The following is a 24221-nucleotide window of genomic DNA, read 5'->3' as shown; positions in this document are numbered from 1 at the left end:
AGTAAATATAAGTATTAGCAGTATCTACGAAATAGAATTTAATTAAAATTTTATCTATCTTGCTACCTCATTATATATAATATATATTTATAAAGACATCAATATAAAGTAGAAATGCAAATGTGACTATAATGATGAAAAAAATATATAAATATTCAAGTATCGATTATAGAAAGGACTTTTTTGTTTTTATTTGGTTAGAGGCAGGGCTTTAATGGAAAAAATATGAATATACATTTTATTTTGATATCGTTCTAAATATGGAAATATATATTCAATGTATACAAAGATATATAAAAATATAAAATAGAAATAAAAATAAATATTAGGAAGAGATAGACTATAAATAACACCGTACATCAATCTACATTTAAAATGTAAATTTGAATATAAATGCGAAAAATAGAGATAAATTTAAACCGAGTTTAAATAAAGGGGTTTTTTAAGAAGATTTTTACATGGATAGAGGCAGGGGTTTATTTTAAGCAATATAAACCTTTCAGAAATCTAAATATAACTATAGAAATATGTAAGCAATATATTAAGATATGTATAAAAATATCAAGGGTCTGCAGGTGGTCAAGCCCCTTGAAGGCGCCAGGGAAGAGCACGGCCACGCGATTGTTGCGCAGGTTGAGGTCGCCCAGCTGGTGCAGGTCAGCAAAGGAGCCGGGCAGGAGGTCAGTGAGCAGGTTGTTGTCAAGGCGTAGGTGCCGCAGGTCGTGGAGTCCACGCAGCGCTGCGCGGTCCAGCCGTGCCAGCCCGTTCACATCCAGCCGCAGCTGCCGCAGCGCCGGTGCATTGTCAAAAGCACCCGCGCCGGCCACCAGGATGCGGTTGAAGCGCAGGGACACGTTGTGCAGCTGCCGCAGGACTGGGGACCCGTTGCACGATGGCAGCTGCTGCAGCAAGTTGTGCTCGGCCACCAGCTCGCGCAGCGCTGCGTGCTGGGCCCGGTTCAGCAGCCGCCCGACGCAGCCCAGGTGCCGCAGCCGGTTGCCAGATAAATCCAGGGCACCCAGCACCGGACACTCGGCCAGAGCCCCATCGGGCATTGCTGTGAGCCCCATGCACTGCAGCTGCAGCCTCTGCAGCTGCTGTCCTCTCAGCTGCTGGCACAGATATTCCAGGCCGCTCGTGCCCACCTGCAGCCCTGACATGTCCACCTGGCGCGGGGAGATTCCAGCCACGCGCAGCAGCTGCACTACGTCCAGCGGGTTCCCAGCCAGGTGCAGGTGTGTCAGGTTGCTCAGGCACAGGCGAGCGAGCGGCGCAGGGTCTGAGATGTTGTTGTAGGACAGGTCGAGCACACGCAGCCCTGAGGGCATCACCCCAGGGGTGGCCCCTGAAAGAGCTCCCAGGGAGTTGTTGCAGAGGCGCAGGACCCTCAGCGTGGGCGGCAGCCCCGGGCCCAGTGTCGACAGCATGTTGACGCACAGGTCGAGCAGGTCTAGGTGCGTCAGATTCCCCACAGCCACGGCCAGAACACTGGGACTCCCACTCTGTGTCCAAGGACTCCTCGTCCACACCCCAGGGACTCACACACATACTCCAGGGACTCCCTTCAGGGCCCAGAGGACCTCCCCACCCCCATCCACAGCCCAGGCAGACACACTCCAGGGACCCCCACCAGAGCCCAGGGACCTTCCCTAGGGCCAAAGAATCTCCACACACCCCAAGGACCCCTTGCCCCCCAACCCCCAGGGATTTTGGGGACCACCCTGCTCCCCATCAGGTTCTCACCGTGCCACTGCCTCTGCTTTGGGTGATTTTGGGGTTAGAAATGGGAAGTTTGGGGTATCGCTTTTTGTCACCACTGCCCCACCCACCTCCCTGTGACGTAGGTGGGGGAGGCCCCTGCCCAGACGGATTTAGGGGTCCCCGAGGGGCTGGCAGGGCTACAAGCCCACACAGGTGGGTCACCGTGCCTCGGTGCAGACTCCCGGAGTCTGGGGGTCCCTGGGACACCCAAGCCTCTTTGCCCCCGCCGTGCCATCCCCCTGCTGCCACGTGCTGCTCTCGGATCCTCTTCCCCTTCCTCAGACTGAACCAGCTGCTTTTGGTTCCTTCAGGGAAAATACCGGGCTGGACTGGGTTATACGTTCTTGTACTGGGCTATGCTGGACTATATTGCTCTATAGTGGGTTGTGCTGGTTTTACTGAGTTATACTGGACTCTACGGGGTGCTAGTGGGCAGTACTGGGCTGTACGGGGCAGTACTGGGCTGTACGGGGCTGTACTGGGCTGTACTGGGCAGTACTGGGCAGTACTGGGCCGTACTGGTCTGTACTGGGCTGTACTGGTCTGTACTGGTCTGTGCTGGGCTGAATGGGCTGTACTGGGCCGTATTGGTCTTTACTGGGCTGTACTGGTCTTTACTGGGCTGTACTGGGCTGTACTGGGCTGTACTGGGCTGTATTGGGCCTTACTGAGCCGTACTGCTCCGTACTGGTGTGTACTGATCTGTACTGTTTCGTATTAGGCTATACTGGGCCGAACTGGGCCGTACTGGGCTGTACTGGGCTGTACTGGTCTGTACTGGTCTGTACTGCTCCGTACTGGTGTGTACTGATCTGTACTGATCTGTACTGGTCTATACTGGTCTGTACTGGGCTGTATTGGTCTGTACTGGTCTGTACTGGTCTGTACTGGTCTATACTGGTCTGTACTGGGCTGTATTGGTCTATACTGGGCTGTACTGGTGTGTACTGATCTGTACTGATCTGTACTGGTCTATACTGGTCTATACTGGTCTGTACTGGGCCGTACTGGTCTATACTGGTCTATACTGGTCTGTACTGGGCTGTACTGGTCTATACTGGTCTATACTGGGCTGTACTGGTCTATACTGGTCTATACTGGTCTATACTGGTCTGTACTGGTCTATGCTGGTCTGTACTGGTCTATACTGGTCTATACTGGGCTGTACTGGTCTATACTGGTCTGTACTGGTCTATACTGGTCTATACTGGTCTGTACTGGGACAGAGTTGTGGTCCCGCTCCGGCGCAGGGGGCGTGGCCTGATCTGGGGGCGTGGCCTGATCTGGGGCGTGGCCTACCGAATGAATCCCCGCGCCGGGGGCGTGGCCTGCAGGGGCGTGGCCCGCGCAGCTGCGGGGCGGGGCCCCGCGGGAGGGGCGGGGCCGGGGCTGAGGGCTGGGGAAGGTGAGGGGCAGGGTGAGAAGGGCTTCACCCCATGAAGCCCCCAATACCCACCAGGGTATCCACAGACGACCTCCGCATTGCAACCCCACCATAATTCCCTACGTACCCCAACCCCTTCAGCTTCCTCACACCCCAATAACCTCAAATATATCCCCCATACTGATGCACCCCAATCCTTCCAACCCCCCCAAACCCCTAAACAGTCCTCCAGACCCTCACATATGTCGCCATCTCAATGTGCCCCAATCCCTGCAGCCCCCCAGACCACCATAACTCCCCATGTAGCCCCAGACCCTGATGTACACCAATCCCTCATCCCCTCCAGAGCCCAATAAGCCTCCTCAGACCTCCATAACCCCCAATATACCCCCCCGATCTCGATGCACACCAGTCCCCCTTGCACTGCCTTTCCCCCAGCGCGGCCGCACCGAACTCATCAGCCGAGAGGCGCCGCGTCCGGAAGGAATCCCCGGTGCTCAGCACCATCTCGTACTCCAGCTCCAGCCCATCGCCCGGGGGGGCCGAGCCTTCCTGGGCTCAGATGTGGGGTGCTCGCCCCGCGTTCGCTGAGAACTTTGCACCACCAGCGCCCGGGCACGGGGCGGAAGCTGCAGCCCCTGCACAGCGCAGTCCCTGCAGCCCCGCCCCCATGATTCCCCCATGCACCCCGGTCCCTGCAGCCCCCCAAATCCCCCGAGCCCGCCCGTAACCCCCAGACCGAAAAGCGCCCGCCATTCTGATGGACCCGCACTGTCCCGCCCGTTCCCGACAGGGCCCCGCCCTCAGCCCCGGCCCCGCCCCTCCCGCGGGGCCCCGCCCCCAGCCCCGGCCCCGCCCTCAGCCCCGGCCCCGCCCCGCCCCGCTGCTGCGCGGGCCACGCCCCTGCAGGCCACGCCCCCGGCGCGGAGATTCATTCGGTAGGCCACGCCCCAGATCAGGCCACGCCCCCAGATCAGGCCACGCCCCCTGCGCCGCAGCGGGACCACAGCTCTGTCCCAGCACAGACCAGTACAGACCAGTATAGACCAGTACAGACCAGTACAGACCAGTACAGACCAGTACAGCCCAGTATAGACCAGTACAGACCTGTGTAGACCAGTACAGACCAGTATAGACCAGTACAGCCCAGTACAGACCAGTATAGACCAGTATAGACCAGTACAGCCCAGTATAGACCAGTACAGACCAGTACAGCCCAGTATAGACCAGTATAGACCAGTACAGACCAGTACAGATCAGTACACACCAGTACGGAGCAGTACGGAGCAGTACAGACCAGTATAGACCAGTACAGACCAGTATAGACCAGTACAGGCCAGTACAGATCAGTACAGATCAGTACACACCAGTACGGCCCACTGCAGCCCAGTACTGCCCACTAGCACCCCGTAAAGTCCAGCATAACTCAGTAAAACCAGCACAACCCACTATAGAGCAATATAGTCCAGCATAGCCCAGTATAAGAACGTATAACCCAGTCCAGCCCGGTATTTTCCCTGAAGGAACCAAAAGCAGCTGGTTCAGACTGAGGAAGGGGAAGAGGAACCGAGAGCAGCACGTGGCAGCAGGGGGATGGCACGGCGGGGGCGAAGAGGCTTGGGTGTCCCAGGGACCCCCAGACTCCGGGAGTCTGCACCGAGGCACGGTGACCCACCTGTGTGGACTTGTAGCCCTGCCAGCCCCTCGGGGACCCCTAAATCCGTCTGGGCAGGGGCCTCCCCCACCTACGTCACAGGGAGGTGGGTGGGGCAGTGGTGACAAAAAGCGATACCCCAAACTTCCCATTTCTAACCCCAAAATCACCCAAAGCAGAGGCAGTGGCACGGTGAGAACCTGATGGGGAGCAGGGTGGTCCCCAAAATCCCTGGGGGTTGGGGGGCAAGGGGTCCTTGGGGTGTGTGGAGGTTCTTTGGCCCTAGGGGAGGTCCCTGGGCTCTGGTGGGGGTCCCTGGAGTGTGTCTGCCTGGGCTGTGGATGGGGGTGGGGAGGTCCTCTGGGCCCTGAAGGGAGTCCCTGGAGTATGTGTGTGAGTCCCTGGGGTGTGGACGAGGAGTCCTTGGACACAGAGTGGGAGTCCCAGTGTTCTGGCGGGGTCTCTGGGGTGTGGATGGGGGGTCCCTGGGCCCCGAGTTGGGTCTTCGGGATGGTGGTGGGGTCTCTGGGTCACAAGGGGAATCCCTAGGGTGGTGGGGATCCCTGAGCCCCAAGTGTGGCCCCTGGGCCTCGAGGGCGGTCTCTGTGGTGCCAAGGACATGCCTCCTCCTCCTCTCTCCCCCACTGCATCCAGGATCTCCCCAGAGTGAGTCAGGATGTGCACCCCACTCCTGGTGGCACTGGTGACACTGGTGATGGTGCCTGCAGGGGTCTCTCCCTATGGCTTCCGCAACTGCATCCAGGCACCGTGGGACCCCGGTCTGTTCCGCTGCATCCAGCGCTTCCTGAGCACCGTGGGGGCTGCAGTGGGCGACCTCCCCTCCACTGCCACATCCCTCAACCTCTCTGTCAATATCTTGCGCCAGGTGCCCCCTGGTGCCTTTGCCCGCCTGCCGCAGCTCTACACCCTTGATCTGACCCACAACCAGCTGGAACACCTGGCCCCAGGGGCTTTCTGGGGGCTGTCAGCACTGGTGCACCTAGACCTGGCCCACAACAACGTGTCAGTGCTGGCCACGGGTGTGTTCTCTGGGCTGGGCAACCTGAGCACGCTGCGGCTGGACCACAATCCGCTACAGAAAGTGGCCCCCAGGGCTTTCCAGCCGCTGGCCGCGCTCAGCACGCTCTGGCTGCGGGATGGCCGGCTCCGCGCGCTGGAGCCCGTGGCCGTGGCTGTGGGGAATCTGACGCACCTAGACCTGCTCGACCTGTGCGTCAACATGCTGTCGACACTGGGCCCGGGGCTGCCGCCCACGCTGAGGGTCCTGCGCCTCTGCAACAACTCCCTGGGAGCTCTTTCAGGGGCCACCCCTGGGGTGATGCCCTCAGGGCTACGTGTGCTTGACCTGTCCTACAACAACATCTCAGACCCTGCGCCGCTCGCTCGCCTGTGCCTGAGCAACCTGACATTCCTGCACCTGGCTGGGAACCCGCTGGACGTAGCGCAGCTGCTGCGCGTGGCTGGAATCTCCCCGCGCCAGGTGGACGTGTCAGGGCTACAGGTGGGCACGAGCGGCCTGGAATATCTGTGCCAGCAGCTGAGAGGACAGCAGCTGCAGAGGCTGCAGCTGCAGCGCGTGGGGCTCACAGCAATGCCCGATGGGGCTCTGGCCGAGTGTCCGGTGCTGGGTGCCCTGGATTTATCTGGCAACCGGCTGCGGCACCTGGGCTGCGTAGGGCGGCTGCTGAACCGGGCACAGCACGCAGCGCTGCGCGAGCTGGTGGCCGAGCACAACTTGCTGCAGCGGCTGCCATCGTGCAACGGGTCCCCAGTCCTGCGGCAGCTGCACAACGTGTCCCTGCGCTTCAACCGCATCCTGGTGGCCGGTGCAGGTGCTTTTGACAATGCACCGGCGCTGCGGCAGCTGCGGCTGGATGTGAACGGGCTGGCACGGCTGGACCGCGCAGCGCTGCGTGGACTCCACGACCTGCGGCACCTACGCCTTGACAACAACCTGCTCACTGACCTCCTGCCCGGCTCCTTTGCTGACCTGCGCCAGCTGGGCGACCTCAACCTGCGCAACAATCGCGTGGCCGTGCTCTTCCCTGGCGCCTTCAAGGGGCTTGACCACCTTCAGACCCTTGACCTGGGCGGAAACAACCTGCAGCACTTGGCAGCCAAGGCATTCCAGGGCCTACCGCGGCTTTGCCGGCTTTACCTGGACCGCAACCGGCTGCTGGAGGTGAGAGCGGCCGCGTTCCAGCCGGTGCAGCTGACGCTGGGTGTGCTGGACCTGCGTGCCAACGCGCTGCGCTACCTGAGCCGACATCTGCGGCAGCTGCCGCCTTTCCGCTACCTGCATAACCTCTACGACCTGAAGCTGCAGGCACAGCAGCCATATGGGCTGCGAGTAGTCCCACAACGCTTCTTCCAGGGCCTCGGTGCCTTGCGCTCGCTCTACCTGGCCCAGAACTCGCTCTCTGCCATCCCTGCCGATGCCTTCGATGACCTGGCACGGCTGCGGTACCTGACGCTGGCCGACAGCAACGGCGGGATGGGCCACCTGCCTGCCGGCGTCTTCAAGAACCTGAGCCAGCTGCACAGCCTGAACCTGGAGAGCGCAGGACTGCGCAGCCTTGGCCCCGAGGTCTTTGGCAACCTGACGCAACTGCAGGAGCTGCGCCTGGCCAAGAACGAGCTGCGTACATTGGATGTGACTCTGGCCACCCGCCTCCCCGCCCTGCGCTATCTGGACCTGCGCAAGTGCCCGCTGAGTTGCAGCTGTGACAATGCCTGGCTGCCTGCCTGGCTGGTGCGTGGGCCCGTGCAGGTGGTCTACCTGTATAACTACACCTGCGGTGAGATGGGTGGGGCCTCCACATACCTGCACTGCTTTGACACACGTGTGTGCTACCTGGACATGGGGCGGTACCTGTTTGCAGGGACAGCACCAGCCGTGCTGCTGCTGCTAGTGCTGCCACTGCTGTACCACCGTGGGTACTGGCGGTTGCGCTATCAGCTGTTCCTGCTGCACGCGTGGGCACGTGGGCGCTGGCGGCGGGAGCAGCGGCGCTACACCTACGACACCTTTGTGTCCTACAACTCCGGGGATGAGCGGTGGGTGCTGGAGGAGTTGGTGCCTGAGCTGGAGCGCGGAGCCCTGCGGCTCTGCCTGCACCACCGTGACTTTCGCCCCGGCCGCGCCATAGTGGACAACATCGTGGACGCTGTGTACAACAGCCGGCACACGGTGTGCGTGGTGAGCCGCGGGTACCTGCGCAGCGAGTGGTGCTCACTGGAGATCCAGATGGCCAGCTATCGCCTCTTTGATGAGCTGCGCGATGTCCTTGTCCTCATCTTCCTCGAGGACATCCCCGAGGCCGAGCTCTCGGCCTTCCACCGCATGCGCCGTGTGCTGCTGCGGCGCACACACCTGCGCTGGCCCTCCGAGCTCCCTGCACGGCCCCTCTTCTGGGCAAAGCTCAGGTGCGCCCTCAGTGCGGGGCAGGAGGAGGAGGACAGGGAGGAAGGGTGCCCTGACAGGACTGGGACCACTGTGGTAGTTCCCCCTCAGAAAAGCAGTTTTCTGCCCCAAAATCACTGGCTTTTCTCTTGGAAATATGCTTTGCACAATGGGGATGAACGTAACAAGAAGGAGGAGGAGGCAGAGGAGGACGAGGAGGAGGTGGGAGAAGAGGAAAAAGGTTGCCAGGAGAGAGAGAAGCTGCTCTAGAGTGACCTCACCCTGGTGTAATGGGGATCCCCAGGGACATTCCCAATAAAAAAAATGTGGTTTTGTCCCAAAATCCCCGGTTATCCTCTGAGAAATGTGCAGTTGGAACGATGACAATCAGGAAAAGAGGGGGCAAGATGGACCTCAGTGTTCAGATGCAGCAAATGCTTCATCACTCAGTTCCTTTTCCTGGCAGGAGAGCCTGGGGACAATGGAATCAAGGGGCCATTGCCCCATTGGAAGGACTCTGGGAACTGAGGGGACAATTGTCACACTGTGGTGCCCCATGGAACCAAGGGTCCCTGGTGACACTGAAGGATCTTGTGTCACCAGGGCTCCATCGTGGCACTGCAGCACCAAGGAATTCATTGTGGCACTCGGAGGCCTCATGGAACCTTTTTTTTTTTGACACACCAAATGGAGGCTGTCCTTACCCCTCCTTTTGCCATTAAGGTAGTTATAAAAACATTTTTATTCTTCTTCACAGAAGTGGCTTGGGTAAATTCTAATTGCGCTTTCACCTCCCTAATTTGCTTTCTGCATGACCTAATAACATCCTTAAACATGTCCTGAGTTTCCTGGTCCTCCGTCCCAAGGTGATGCATCCTAATTTTTCCCCTGAGTTCCTGGAAAAAGCTCCATGCCCTGCCAGGCCAGTTGTTTTCCTTGCTAGCTCACTTTCGGTTATAGAGGGACAGGCTGTTGCTGCTCCTTCAACATTTTGTTCTTGAAGTGTGTCCATCCTTCCTGGAATCCTTGGTTTTTAAGGGCTGTTTCCTTTTAAAACATCAGTACCTGATTTGGTACTCCCCAAATCAATCCTGAATAGGCCGAAGTCTGCTCTCTGTAACTCCAGTGTAGAAGATTTATTGATGCCCCTCCTTTCACAGAATATTTAAAAACTCAGTCATTTCATGGCCGCTGTGCCCCAAACAGCCTCTGACCACCACATCTCCCACCAGCCCTTCTCTGTTTGTGACCAGCAGGAGACAGAGCTTTCCTTGGCAGTGGGAAGAGAAGGAAACCTCCCTAAAACGCAGCTTGGAAGGTTCAGCCTGGAGCTGAGGAGGAAGAAAAGTCCCTGCCAGGGTAGAATTTTGGTGCTGGAGGTGTCCCAGCGTGGGGCTGGGCCATGGGCTGGCTCTGGGTGCCAGGAGCCGGCAGCGCTGGGTGCAGGGAGCCCAGGGAGGGCACAGAAACGCTGGGTGTTATGAACAATTACAGTAGACTTTTTAATCCAATTAAAAAGATTTATTAATGGTAGGAAACGAAAGCAAATCAGCGCGCTGGGCAGCAGTTATTCTAACTACCGCCCTTTCGTGCCCCATTCCCCCCCAACTTATTGGGTCTTCTCCTCCGGAAGTGTGACGTTCTGGTGTCTTTTCTGCGCAGGTGCACCTTGTTGCTAGGTGGTCGTTTTCTGCCTTTTGGTGGTCGTGGGATGAAGGCCAGTAGTCTTCCTCAGGCTTGTTCCTGTGATCTGGGAATTCTCTCAAAACAAGAAATGTTATCTCTAGGCACGTTTTCTCGCATTCCACAAGATTATGGAACTGTCCTTGAAGATATTCGCTTAGGTGCTTTGATGCCTAACAACCAACCTCCACTCCCTAAATTAGTTTTAACTCCCTAAAGCAGTGTGTAACGAAGTTGTCCTTGAGAGATATTCTGGAATGCTTGGCAAAATGAGAACATGTTCAGACAAGTGAAAACTCTAAGTGAAGATTCTATTTTATAGATGTGAAAACTCTATATTATGAACAAAAAGGCCTTATTTTCCTAACACTGGGTGAGAAATGCTGGGGCACAGTGAGATGGGCGAGTGCAGCCGGCCAGGGCAGAGGAGCAGCGCACAGGGGGCACAGCCGCAGGACAGATGGGCAGGGCTGGCAGGGCTGGCAGGGCCAGAGGCACCCAGGCCTTTGTCCCTGGGCTCGGGCAGCGCCTCGGGAGCCCCACAGAAGGAACTTCCCTGTGAGGGGCTGCCCTTTGCTCCTCCCTGCCCTCCCTGAGGAGGCTGGCAGAGGCTGCAGGTTTATGGCATTTGTCCTTGCTGCCCCTCACATCCCCCTGCCCCACAAACAGCCCCGAGCCACCCCTGAGGGACAGGCCCTGCTGTGCCAGGCTGGGCTTGAAACAAAAGATTTTCCAGAGATCACTTAAACTAACAAAATGAATGTATCAGAAATGAATGTATCAAAAATAGATGTATAAAAAGAATGTATCAAAAATGAGTGTATCAGAAATGAATGTATTATGTTTGTAGAATTGTGTGTTGAATTTTAAGAAACCCCTGCACAGAAGGGCATAGGAAAGAAAAACAAAGATCTCTAAAGCTGCTTGCAAAGGACAAATACCGGAAAGGACAAAGAATGCTAAGACCCCCAGACGAGGAAGCCCTATGTCGCCAGCATGTCAAAAATGATGAACTTATCCAGATAAGAGAGCAAAGGACCAAAAGCGCAAGCGCAGAGGAGGAGAGTTCAAAAGTTCAATGCTGAGGAAGACTAAGATATAAATAAAAAGACCACCAGGGACCCCCATAAGAAACCCTCACAAAGAACTACGCGTGCTCAGAAGGGTGTGGACCTATTTAGCATGAGAAGCGAAGACAGGTGGGGCCAGGGGTTGAATATGCATAGAAAAGTTGTGCAATGTACTGCATATGGAACACCTTTGTGAATAAAGTCGGGGGGCAGACTTCAGCTCGGGGCACAAGATTTCGGAGAGTTATCTCACTTGTGCTGGGCGCCGACAATACATCCCCACTTCATAACTACCTCGAGTTGTGGAGTCTATTTATTTAGTCCGAATATCGCTTCAGGCTCAGGGCTTGGCCTTTCTGCTTCCCCCAGCCAGCCCAGGCCTTGCTCAGCACTGCAGTTCCCTGCTCTGAGCCTTGGGCTCCCTGCAATCCTGGCCTCAAGGATCTGCTCTCTCCAATCCCTGGGGAGCCTTTGGCAGTCCCTGCCCTCACTGGGGCCCAGGGATGCTCCGAGGAGCTTGGAGTTTTGCTTCTGACTCCTTCAGCAGCTTCTTCATCCTCCTCTTGGTGCCTGAGGGTCCTGGACCCAGCCCCAAATCCACCGTGGGGATCATTAAAATACAGAAAGCCCTCAGGGGCTCTTTGTCTTCCTTCCATTGTCTTCAAGTCTCCAGGGATTGTGTAGTTTCCAGTTCTATTCAGGAGGGAAACTTCAAAACCCACCTCATGATTTTTATTTTTTAATCAAATGAGTATTTATTTATTTTCCTGTTCAGAGAAGAGGTGACAGAAGCATTTCCCAGATGATCTTGATGCTCAATGGCACTTTAGGATGTCTGGACATGGAGAAGAATGAGCTCCCTGAGGGCTGACCCTGTTTGGACAAGCTGCTCCTCACCCCCACCTCACCATGTCTGACATCGCCTGCTTGGGACTGACAGCCCAAAATATTAAAAAATTGTGCATTTTTCTTCATAAATAAAGGTTAATTAAGAAATACAATTAAAATTATATTTTCTTATTTATAATTATATTATTCTGTATCTTTAACGCCTAATATTTTAAATTTATACCAAAAAATGTATATGTTTTAGTAAAGAAAAAAATTTTGGGCATGGGTTCTAAGTAACACAATTCCCTTCATTAATTTATTGACCACTTTTGGATTCTGATTTTGCCCTCTTTGCACTAATAACCCCTGGTTCTTAGCTTTTTGTCATTTTTTGTATTATTTTCTCAGATAGGGTAAAAGGGGCCACTTTGGGGTCCATGGAGACATTTCTGGGGCCACTTTGGGGTCCATGGAGACATTTCTGGGGCACATTTGGGGCAGTTTTGTGTCTGGGGAGGGAATTCAGAGAGAACTCGAGGGTCTGGAGGATACCTGGGGGAGCCGGGTGGGCACTTGGAGGGGCACTCAGGGATTCTGAGGGACAGTTCGGGGTCCGGGGGAGCACTCGGGGGTTCAGGGGGGCCCTTGGAGGTCAGGGAGGGGAATTTGGGGCCCTTCGGGGTCCGGGGGAGCACTCGGGGGGCTCGGGCGGGGCTCGCTGGGGCGCGGGGGCTGATGGGAGTTGTAGGCGCGGGTACAATACGGTGTAACGGGGCCGCGGAGCATCACGGGAGTTGTAGGCGCAGCGACAGCGGCTCTCGGTGGGGCGCGGGGCATGACGGGAGATGAAGTCACGGCTGAAAAAGGGCTGGACGTGCGCCGCGGAGCATGATGGGAGCTGTAGTCCTGGAAGTGCCTCGGACGCGGCGTTTGGGGATCCGGAAAGGCCCTCGGGGGACACTTTTGCGTCCGAGCCGCGACTTGAGGTCCTCCAGGGAACGTAAACGGGAGCCTGGGGAGCTCTAACCGGGCTCCTTATGGCGCGGGACAAGGCAGGAGGTTTAGGCGCAGAACTGTGTTCTGAGGGGCTCTGGGGCCGCGGGGGACGAGAGGAGATGAACCCAGAGGTGGCTGTACCGGGCATCTGTGGGGCTGGGAGCACTCAGGGGAGCCGCGGACAATTTCGGGGGGTCCCGAATGGGCGCTGAGGAGGCACCCGGGGATCCTGGAGGATCTAGGGGACACTTATGGGACAGATAGGGGGCGGATTCCGGGGGGGGGGGGGGGGGTGTCTTTCGAGCGCGAGGCATGATGGGCGTTGTAGTTCCGGCTCCAATGGTGCTCAACGGGGCCGCGGGGCAGGACGGGAGTTGTAGGCAAAAAGAAAAGATGGCGCTGACTCCAGGCACCGCCCCTGAGGGCCCGATCCCTGGCGCTGATTGGCTGAAGGTGTTGATGGGCGGGAGCCTCGGCAAATGGGAGGCGGCGGATGCGGGAACAGCCCATTCAACCCCTCCAGTCCAGCCCAGTCTAGCCCAGTTCATCCCCAGTTTATCCCCAGTACAGCCCCAGTGCCCCTCCAGTCCCTCCCAGAACAGCCCAGTCCCTCCTAAGACACCTGAGTTTATTCCCAGTCCCTTCCAGTTTCCCCAGTGTCATCCATAGTCCGCTCCAGTGTCCCTCAGTCTTCCCCAACAAGTTCCCAGTGTCCCCTGTTTTTCCCTGTATCTCCCAGAGTCACTCCCAGTATGTCCCAGTATGTTTCAGTGTGTACCCCTGCAGTCCATCCAGGTCCACCCAGATTCCCCCTCAGCATTCCTGTGTTCCCAGGTTGTCCCAGTCCTTCCCAGTGTCATTCCTAGTATGTCCCAGTGTCTCCCACAGCATTCCCAGTGTCCCCCAGTATGTCCCAGTTCTCCCCAGTGTTTCCAAGGACAGTTTAATTTTTCTGGGTTGCCGTGGCAGCCAAACCCAGCAGTGGGGTCAGTGCAGTGTCCATGGCCACAGCCCCTTGCAGTGGCCCAGTGCAGGCTGGGCTGATGATCCACCCTCACAGCTGGCCCAGGGCCGGTCTGGGTGGTTTGGGTGGCACCTTGGGCTGGCACACACCTGAGGAGTGTGTCTGTTTTCATGGGGAAACTCAGGAGTTTTAGATTGCTTCAAAGATATAAAAAGGGAAAACCCCTCTTAGGCTGGGTGCAGCCAGCCCTGCAAGCACAGCAGGTCCCAGGTGAGTGAGGACAGACAGGATGGGCCTGGGCAATGTGGAGCAAGGTTGTCCACGCTGGGCCAGAGCTCAGGGACAGCTTCTCTGAGCAGGCCAGAGCTCCTGAGGGGAGACCCTGGCTCAATATCAATCACAGAATGCTGCAATCGCCTCTGCTCTAAAGAGAAATGTAATAAAATACACCCTTTATAACAGAAATGTGCATTTCTTAGAAGCTCTTTGAAATATTTCTCCATAACTGGAGTAGGAAACGTTCCTGATGAACCGCCTCAGACCAGAGGGAAATCAAGGCACAGCCATGGTTTGTCAGGACTTGCTTGGTCCCAGTGAGCACCGTGGTGCATTTGGAGCTGAGCTCTGGAACCTCAGGGCCTGAGAGGAGATGGCACAAACCTTTCCAGGAGTCCAAGTCAGAGGAAAAACCCAAAGTGTCTCCAGGCATTACTGGGACCCACTGAGGTCCATCCCAACACAGGCTCCTCATGCACTCCTTGGAGGGGAGAATTGGAGGCCAGGATGGCAGAAAAACCTCTCAGAGACTCAGTGTGGGAAGGAAAATCCAAAGTACCTTAAACACCTTGAGTATCTCAAAGCACTAATGAGCCCCACTGAGTGTGAATGCAAAGCCTCTCTAGGGACTAATTACAGCAGATAATTGGAGGCCATGATTGCACAAACCTGTCACAGAGTCTATATCAAAAGGGAAACACCAAGTACCTTAAAAGAACTGAAGTCCCTTGAAGCATTAATGAGCCCGACTGAGTGTTGTTACTGACAAAGCCTCTCCAGGGACTAATAAAAGAAGATAATTGGAGGCCATGATTGCACAAAACTCTCAGAGACTCCAAGGAAAAGCCAAACCCAAAGTCCTTTGAAGAACCTGCCGTCCCTGGGAGCATGAAGGAGCGCCCAGGGCCATTCCTGGCCAAGGCTCCCCAGGGACTCCTTCCAGCAGATCCCTGGGGGGGATGCTGAGGGCAGGACCAGGGGGTGACAGTGCCCAGCCTGGCTGGGGCTGTGCCAGGAGGCCCCAGGGCCTCAGGACAAGGTGTCTCCTCACAGCCCTTGGTGGCACAGACCCTGCTGTACCCCAGGGTACCAAGACTTGGCTTCTCCTGGGCACTGCCAGCCCTGCCAGGGCCCTTGGCCATGTCCTGCACTGTCCCACAGCTGCTGCTGTGTCCCTGCAGGCTGCACACTCCCATCTCGCTGCCCCCTGGCTCTGCCCTGCATTTCCCTTTCTCTTCTCCCTGATATCTAGTGTTGGAACATCTGGGAAGGGTTCAAAGCTGTGCCGGGATGGTTTTGACTGGACAGAAGAAAGGGTTTCTTTACTGAGAGGGTGGTCAAACACTGGAACAGGCTCCCTGCAGAGGTGGTTGATGTCCCAAGCCTGTCAATGTTTAAGAGACATTTGGACAGTGCCCTGATGACTGCTGTAACTTTTGGTCAGCCCTGGAGGGGTCGGGCAGTTGGAGCAGACCCTCATTCTGGTCTGAACTGCAGATCATTCCCAGCAGGACTATCCTGGTCCAGTCTGTCCCATTCCATGGTCATACCTGTACACGGATCCCTGCACAGCTGTGCTCAGACCCTCGTCTGCTCAGCAGCTTCCCCTGGATTCCAGTCACAGCTGAGGCCTTTGGGCATCTGAGCCCTGAGCCCACGGCCCCATTCCAGGTGCTGGTGCAGACCAGACACACCCCACACCCCACACCCCCAAGTCCAGTCCCTCCGGTCACTCCGTGGCCAGCACCCTTGGCAGATGGGCTGTTTGGTGCCCTGCCCCAACTGCTGCCCTCACACCCCCCGGCTCCCATGCTGAGGCAGAACAAAGATTTGCTCACACAGGGGTAGAATTCAAGTGTAATGAGAAGGCAGGACAGACTGCTCTGCTTGGGGTCCTCCCCTCACCTTCCCACAAGTCCTGTGCTATCCAAAACTGCTCTTCCCCTTAATCCCAAAACGTGTCCTACACGCCAGGGCAACAATCCCCTTAGTCCAAATGGTGAGCTGCTCTCAGTGAGTTTGGGGTTTCAAACCTGGACACGAGGGCTGATGGCTGTGCCAGGAAAGGAGCTGGGACAAGGTGTCCATTGCTCAGGAGCTGTAATTTGGATTGTCACTTGCCACTGTTCCTCTGAGCTCTTCTCTGTTTTGGAGATGGGCTCTTAATGAGCTGGTGGCTCTCCAGTGATGGGTCTGGGAGCAGCCAGGGCAGAGAATGAACTGAGTTTCTCCTCCTGCCATTGTTGGTGCCCTGTCTGGGTGTGGAGATGAGTCTCTTATCTCTTAACCTGACACAAGCCTGCAGGAGCATCAGTGTCCTGAGGCAGCCCTGTTTGGAGGCTGCACTCACAGGCACTGCTATTGTGCAACAGATGACACCAGATTCTTGGGATGGCTTTCCAGAAATGCACCATGGTTAGGGGAAAAGCTTTGTTCTTGCCCTGGCAATGGATTTGTTCAGGGCCAGGATCACAGATTTGTTCCGAAGGCTGTAGATGAATGGATTTAAGAATGGGTACAGGACTGTGTTGAGCAGGACTACAATTCTGTTGGTCCTCAAGGAAACATCTGCAGGACATGTGTAGAGAGCAATGCAGCTCCCATAGGCAATGGATAAGGTGATGAGATGGGAAGAACACGCAGTCAAAACTTTCTTCCTCCCAGAGGCTGCTGGAAGATGCAGAACACAGAAAAGGATGCAGATGTAAAAGGCCAGAGTCAAACCTAAGGAGCCCAGTACAGCACACGGTAAGAAGACGGAGTCTATTTTCCAAAGCAGGCTGGTGTCAGAGCAGGACAGTTTGAACAAGAGGGAGTTGTCACAAAGGAAATGGGGGATCTTGGAGCCACAGAAAGACAGCTCAGAGAGGAAGAACAGCTGGTAGCTCAGCAGGGCAAAGCCGAGCACCCAGGCAGCAACAACCAGGTGGACACAGAGCTGAGGCTTCATGATGTCAGCATGGAGCAAAGGTTGGCAGATGGCAACATAGCGGTCAAAGGACATGAAAATGAGCAGGATGAACTCTGTGCAGCCCAGGGCGAAATAGAAATAGTTTTGGGCAAAGCAGCTGCTTAGTGAGAGAGTGTTCTGACCAGAGCTCAGCATCACAAACAATTTGATGCTTGTGGAGGATGTAAACCAGATTTCCAGGAAGGCCAGGTTGCTGATGAAAAAGTACATGGGGGGTTGCAGGTGGTGATCCACACACACGAGGAAAATGATGGCTGCGTTCCCCATCACTGTTGTCAGGTACATGAGCAGAAGGGCCCATGAGAAAAATACCTGCAGTCTTGGATCAAGCTCTGGGAAGCCCTCTAGGATGAACTCAGTAACTGCTGTTTCATTTTCTGGTCCCATGCTGAATTCCAGCTCATCCTGCTGGGACAGGAACATGGCAAAACCAAGTGGGATAATTTCACAGTCTGGATAAACATTTCTATCCTTCCTTCTCTGCTTCTTTCTTTTCCTGCACTCTTGCTATAGAGCACAGAGATCTTGCTTCAAACAATTCTCACAGCCTGATTGTTCTGTTTCCCATTTCAGGTAGAGACCTCAGAGATTTTATTGTGTTCTTTCTACCTTTTCCAAACACTCCCAAAGAATTCTGTCACCAGAGCAGAGGATTCTAAAGAGCTATTGGCTATTTCCCTCCATTCCTGGGAATTTCCCAGCTCAATCAGACCTACTGCAAACATCTGTTGCACCCATGTGCCCAACACCTCTCATCTACAGCACAAACACTAAACTGTGAAATTACGTCCAATCTGTGCATTGAACTTCCTTGTTTCACTTTTCAGTACTTGCCTTTGGACCAGGAGTCCCTGAGGATCTGCTGATTCCAAAATAATCAATCCAAAGTATCTCTTTTGCAACCCTCTGCTTTCTTCCACAGCTTTTTCCTCTCTGGCTCTTCAGGAAAGAAGAGCCTGCCCTGTCCCTCGGACGGTGCCAAGAGTAGCCCCGCTCTGCAGCACATCTTCCCCCAAACCAGAAACAGCAGCAGAGCCTTCCTTACAGTCACATCAGTCCTGTCCTGGGTCAGCTTCAGGGGATCCCCGCAGCCAGAGGCTGACTGTGTCAGAAGTGGTGAAGATTTCTCCATCAATGAGCTCAGATATCTCCTTCCAGCTGCTTTGAGCCTCTGTCTGCTTCACTGCCCTCAGGTACCTGCACGCAGTGCCCTCAGCCCTGCTGGGCTGGTAAAGGAGCTGCTCCTCAAGAGAAATGTCTTTTTGAAGCTCTTCTAGGTTGCAAGGAGCCCAGCCCAGCTCAGCAGCACAGACACAGCACCAGGACTTTAATGACCATCTCAGGGCTTTGATGTTGTTTACATCAGACTCAGTCCCTGAGAGAGTGCTCAAAAACTTCTCAAGAAATAAAAGTTAAATTTAAACACTGAAGTTTCTTGAAGTTTTAATGGGTCCCACTGATGGACACAACGGAAAAAGTGTCCCCATGTTCCAGTTAGAGCAGAACACTGGAGGCACTGATGACAGATGAGGACAAGCAAGGCAAAGGTGTCTCTGGTGCTGAGCAAACCTGGATGTGTTGCAGGAATGCAAAGGGCCCAGGCCTGAACCCCAGCCCCTGGCAAGGCAGATCCTGTCCCTCCCTCATTGCTCAGGGCTCTTCCCGGGATGGGCACTGGGATGTGGGGATGTGCCATGCCAAGGGCAGGACCATGGGGCGGCCCCTGCCAGGCTGCTGAGCAGGGACAAGGAGGCACTGAGGCCCCAGGGCTGCAAGGGTCACTTGTCCCCTCGTGGCCTCAGGCCCAGGGCCAGCAGCCACGGCCAAAGTGCTGCACAGGTTGGCTCTGTCAGGGCCTTGCAGCTGCTGCACATCCCTGTGCCCTCTGCAGCCCAGGCTGTCCCACGGTGTCCCTGCCCTGCGCCTCTGTCCCTGCAGGCTGTCCTCATCCCCCGGCTGCCCCACCTCGCTGGCCCTTCCTTTGCTGACAGCTCTGCCTCCTGCTGCCCCTGCCTGGCCACACAAAGGCTTGGGCTGCTACCCAAAGGGTTCATTCCATTTTTACCCTGCCTGTGAACTTTCAGCACGGGAACAAGGCATGCAGGGGCTGCTTTCCCAGCAGGGATGGCTGGAAGAGAAGAAGAAGACATCTGGCTCAAGGGTGCAGTGACAGAGAAAATAAGGATTGTATCTGGGAATTTGGGATGGGTTTTATGGGAATGGATAAATTGTAACTGGCATTTAGGAACTGTATAAAAGCAACACACTGTTAGAATTACATGTCCACGTCAGATCAGGAGTTATCCCTCACTAGCCCTCAGGCCTGAATAAATGATACCCTCTGAAATAGCAAATGAGTGTTAAGGAGCCTCATTCTGATATTTCCATGATTTGGTGACAGCGGGGCCTCACACAACCAAGGACTCCACTGTGACACTGCGCAAACTCATGGAAAAAAGAGTCCATGGTGACACAGCAGAACCCTATGGAACCAAAATCCATTTTGGTACATTGGGGCCACATTGAACCAATGGTCCATTGTGATAGAGCAGATCCAAGGAGATCATTGTGACACTGAGAAACCTCTGGGAACCAAGGGGCCATTGTGACACAGCAAGGCCTCGTGGAACCAAGGGTCCCTTGTTAAACTGTTTGGCCTCATGGAACCATGAGCCATTGTGACACAGTGTGGCCACACGGAACCAAGGGGCCACTGTGACACTGCACATCCAGGGAGACCATTGTGACTGAGGAACCTCATGGAACCAAGAGTCCATTGTTCCACTGTGGGGCTCTGTGGAACCAACGGGAGCACAGTGACATTGCGAGGTCTCATGGAACAATGGAGACTATTCTGACACTTTGGGACACACTGGAACCAAGGGACCATTAGAGCATGGCAGGGCCTCATGGAATCAAGGGGACTACAGTAAACACTGTGGGTGTCCATGGGATGAAGGGTCCATTCTGACACCGTGGGACAAAGGATGCCATTGTGACACTATGGGGCATCGTGGAACCAAAGGTCCCTTGTGACACAGCAGGGCCTTATGGAACCATGGAGGCCATTTTGACACTTTGAGGCCTTGTGAAACCAAAAGGCCATTGTGGCACTTCAGGGCCTCTTGGAGCCAAAGGGACCATAGTGACACTGTGGGCCTCAGTGAAACCAATGGTCTGTTGTGACACTGCAGGGCCTTATGGCATCATGGAGACCACTGTGACACTACCGGCCCCATGGAACCACGGGGCCATTGTGACACTACAAGGCCTCATGGAAGCAAGGGGCCACTGTGACACCATGGGGGCATGGCAGGCCAAGGGGCACTTGTCGCACTGTGTGGCACCATGGAACCAAGGAGTCCATTGTGACATTCCAGGGCCTCATGGAATCCTGGAGACCATTGTGACACCTTGAGGCCTTGTTGAATCAAGGGGCTCTGCAGTGCCTCATGGAACCAAGGAGACCCTTCTGACATTGTGAGTCCCCATGGAACCAAGGGTCCATTGTGATACTGAGGCACCAAGGAGATCCCTGTGACATTGCAAGGCCTGATGGAAGCAAGGGACCATTGTGACACTATGGAGCCCCATGGAAACAAGAGGCCAGTGTGACACATCTGGGCCTCTTGGAACCAAGGATCCAATATGACACCACCAGTGTGACACTGCAGAGCCCCGTGTAAACAAGGGGCCACTATGACATTGTGGTGGCCCATGGAAACAAGAGCCCAGTGTGACGAAGCTGCCAGGACAGACAGACAGGCATGGCCTTGGCCTCTGGTCACTGCAGTTCTTCAGCCTCGGAAACACTGGGGCTCCGTGGTTTTCTTCCTGTGCATAGCATTGTGACATTGTGGGGACGCCAAGGATCCAAGGGACCATTGTGAAACTGCGGGGCCTCGTGGCACCAAGGACATCACTGTGGCACTGCTGGGCCACATGGTCCCAAGGGGCCAGTGTGGCGCAGCAGGGCTTTGTGGAACCAAGAGGCCATCTCAGGTATTTAAGGGTCTCATGGAACCAGAGGGCCATTGTGATCCTGTGGGGCATTGTGGATCCATGGAGAGCATTAGGGCATTGCAAGGCCCCATGGAATCATGGAGACCATTGTGAGACACTGTGGGGCCCCACAGAATCAAAAAGGCCATTGTGACCCTGCAGGGCCTCATGGAAGCACGGGGCCATTGGGACACTTGAGAAGCAAGGAGAACATTGTGACATTACAGGGCCTGGTGGAACCAAGGGAATATGGAATGGGTCTGGCTGTTTTGGCCTCCCAGGGACCACCTGACAGGTCCAGCTGATCTTGGAATGCCTAGGACTGCCTCTCATCAGCCCCAGGAGACCTGCAGCTCTGTCCTTCCTTCCTACTAAAAAGAACCATCCATCTTTCCAGGTGCCCATGGCCAAAATTGGTACTCCTGAAAAATTCCCTATATGCAAGGGTTCTCCCAGACAAAAGATGCCAGGACAGAGAGCTCTGGCTGGCCATGGCCTCTAGTGGTCACCTCTTATCCGAAGGAAGCCCTGAAGAAAGTATCTGAACAGGTTTGACCACTGAGACATGAATGATTCTCTCATCCTCTGAAAAACTCAGATGCTCTTCTGATCATATGTGTCTTTTCTTTCTCATTTTGTGTTATGCATGAAATATTATTTTCACCTAAAATACAGTATTCTTCTTACTTTACCAGTGTTTTCAGACACAAAACAGGTCGTCTACATATGGATCCAGGTCACCTGTACAAGCAAACACAATGAAGAATGCAGCAGGAATGATTTGTCTCTGCTTCCATCTGTCACATCTCCTCTGTAGCTGGAGGTGCAGCCTCACCACTTGGGAGGGCTCAAGGGCTCACCAGCTCAGCTCCCACACACAGAACTTGCCAACCCTGGGAAGCTGTCCTTGGCCCCTACACGCTCATCCAGGCTGAGATGGACACTGATGGTTTCTGTGCCAGGCTCTGCCAGCCCAGCCCAGCTTCCTGCAAGCTCTGCCAGCTGCCCTGAGCTCTGGGCAGCACCAAGGGCCTCTCCCCAGCACAGCCCAGCCGGCTCTGGCCCCACAGCTCTGCTCAGGCCAGGCTGCTCTGGGCACTGCCCCACGGCCTCAGCCCCTGCCAAGGGCACAGCAGCAGCTGCAGCTCAGCCAGGACTCAGCCCCACCATGGGGGAACGGGCCTGGCCAAGGCAAAGGAGGCTCCCTGGGTGTCCTGCTCTCCTCTCCAGGAGATCTGAGAGCTCTGCAGCCCCTCCTGCCATCTTGTCTGCCCAGGCCAGCACAAGAGCCCCGGCCTTGGGGCCCTCCAGAGCTGCTCCTGCTCCAGGCCCAGGGCCCATCCCAGAGCTGGGGCAGCCACAAAGCTGTGCCCATTTCTGTTTATTGCTGCGCTGATGGGGATGGATCCTCAGCACCTTGGAGGTTGGTGATGAACTTTACTACTCCAGAGGCCTCTTCTTTCTTGTGCTTTTCAGTTGAGAAATTCGGTGACAAAGGCTCATTCGCATTTGTTCAGAACACCCAAAAAAGAAAAGGCCATGGAAATAATTCAAGTCTTCAATTCTTCAGTTGTTAATTCGACAGATTGCAGAAGTGTATTCAAAGTCAACCTACTATATTGAAAACAGTGCAGAGGGAATTGTTTTGTCCTGTTTACTTTTCCTATTTATAGGTTGATATCAGCAATCCCCAGTTGATATGGATCCCTAGCATTTCCTAGTCCATTTTTAATAGGTATGAAAATCAAGACCCCTTGTTGCTGACAATCTGAAGAGGGTCCCACGGAGAGCCAGCTGGAGTAATGACACCCAAACCAATATGGCTTGATGTCATCCTCCTTTATTGTCTAATTTTTTCATATTTTATTCCTTCATCGCCTTACAAAATACATAGTAAATTAACATTCATTGGTTAACGTAATAAATATAATTATATTATGTTAACCAATGAATATTTATTTGCTATTGTCATGTATTGATTGGCTGTTATTCTACAAGCGTCTGATCAGGTTATAGTACATGACAGTTTTCATATACTACTCAGCATCCAGCATTGACTATTGTGTTTGTACAAGGCTTATTGTTTTTCCAAGGATGTCCTAAGTACTTTAAATTGACTAAAGTAATTCAGTAATCTGCAGGCCAGGGTTGTCCAGCTCCTGCAAAGGAATAGCATCAAGAATAGTATGTCCTTGTTCTACGAGAAATTCCTCGACACCCTGTGGATCAAAAGATCCTTTGTGATCCTCCAGATCCTCATGGAACCAAGGGTGCATTGAGGCACAGCTGGGCCTTGTTGCAAGCAAAGAAACCTCTGTAAAAAGCAGGGTAACTCACAGAACCAAGGAGTCCATTGTTAGAGGATAAAACCTATGGAACCAAGGGTCCATGGTGACAAAGAGGGGCCTCATGGAAACAAGGGGTCACTGCGACACAGTGGGACTCATGGTACGAATTGTCCATTATGACAATGTGGATTCACGGAGACCGTGGTGACACTAAGGAACCTCATGGATCCACAGGGCCATTGTGGTGCTGAAGAACTTCATGGACCCCAGGGTTTATTGTGACACAGCCGGCCCACATTGGAAGAGAGGAACCATTGATGACAGTACAGAAACTCATGGAAGCAAGGGACATGGACTCATGGGACCATTGTGACACAGCAGGGCCACATGGAACCAAGGAGACCAGTGACATTTAGGTACCTCATGGAACCAAGGGTCCATTGTGACACAGCAGGGCCACATGGAACCAAGGAGACCACGGTGACACTACGGAAGCTCATGGAACCAAGGGTCCATTGTGACACTGCAGAAACAAGGAGATCATGGCTGACACCATGGAAGCTCATGGAACCAAACAGCCATTGTGACACTGCAAGGAGTCGTTGAACTGGGGAGACCATTGTGACCCTAGAAATCCTGATGACACTAAAGGGTTTTGTGACAAAGCAGAGTCCCATAGAATCAATTGTCCATTGTGACAATGCAGAGTGAGGAGGCCATGGTGACACTACGGAAGCTCATGGAACCATGGGTTCATTGTGACAAACAAAGGCCTCGTGGAACCAAGAAGACCATTGTGACATCATGGAATCTAATGGAACCAAGGATCCATTGTTACAGTCCGGAACCACGGAGACCATTGTGGCATCCTGAAACCTCATGGAACCAAGGATACCTTGTTACAGTCTGGAACCAAG

The 24221-nt window shown here is 54.5% G+C and overlaps 2 protein-coding genes and 1 long non-coding RNA gene across 4 annotated transcripts; 2 read left to right on the top strand and 1 right to left on the bottom strand.

Annotated features, from left to right (window-relative positions):
• Nucleotides 1–4551: 4551 nt before the first annotated feature.
• Nucleotides 4552–12183, top strand: LOC115498493 (uncharacterized). Its single transcript, XM_030291611.4, has 2 exons — nucleotides 4552–4991; nucleotides 5454–12183. Exon 2 carries the CDS (start codon nucleotides 5476–5478, stop codon nucleotides 8491–8493), a length of 3018 nt encoding a protein of 1005 aa, XP_030147471.4. The 5' UTR covers nucleotides 4552–4991; nucleotides 5454–5475; the 3' UTR covers nucleotides 8494–12183.
• A 405-nt stretch (nucleotides 12184–12588) lies between these two features.
• Nucleotides 12589–18437, top strand: LOC140680642 (uncharacterized). 2 transcript variants are annotated; one of them, XR_012051997.1, is made up of 3 exons: nucleotides 12589–12793; nucleotides 17937–18207; nucleotides 18283–18437. It is a non-coding gene; the product is annotated as an uncharacterized lncRNA (long non-coding RNA). The 2 variants fall into 2 exon arrangements; XR_012051996.1 differs by having other exon boundaries at nucleotides 17937–18437.
• On the bottom strand, nucleotides 15768–17942 carry LOC105760177 (olfactory receptor 6E1-like). Its single transcript, XM_030291642.4, has one exon. It carries the CDS (start codon nucleotides 17435–17437, stop codon nucleotides 16460–16462), a length of 978 nt encoding a protein of 325 aa, XP_030147502.4. The 5' UTR covers nucleotides 17438–17942; the 3' UTR covers nucleotides 15768–16459.
• Nucleotides 18438–24221: the final 5784 nt, after the last annotated feature.

This window comes from Taeniopygia guttata, chromosome 25 (assembly GCF_048771995.1).
Source record: "Taeniopygia guttata chromosome 25, bTaeGut7.mat, whole genome shotgun sequence".
Classification (NCBI taxonomy): Eukaryota; Metazoa; Chordata; class Aves; order Passeriformes; family Estrildidae; genus Taeniopygia; species Taeniopygia guttata.
This window is presented reverse-complemented; position numbering and strand designations above follow the sequence as displayed.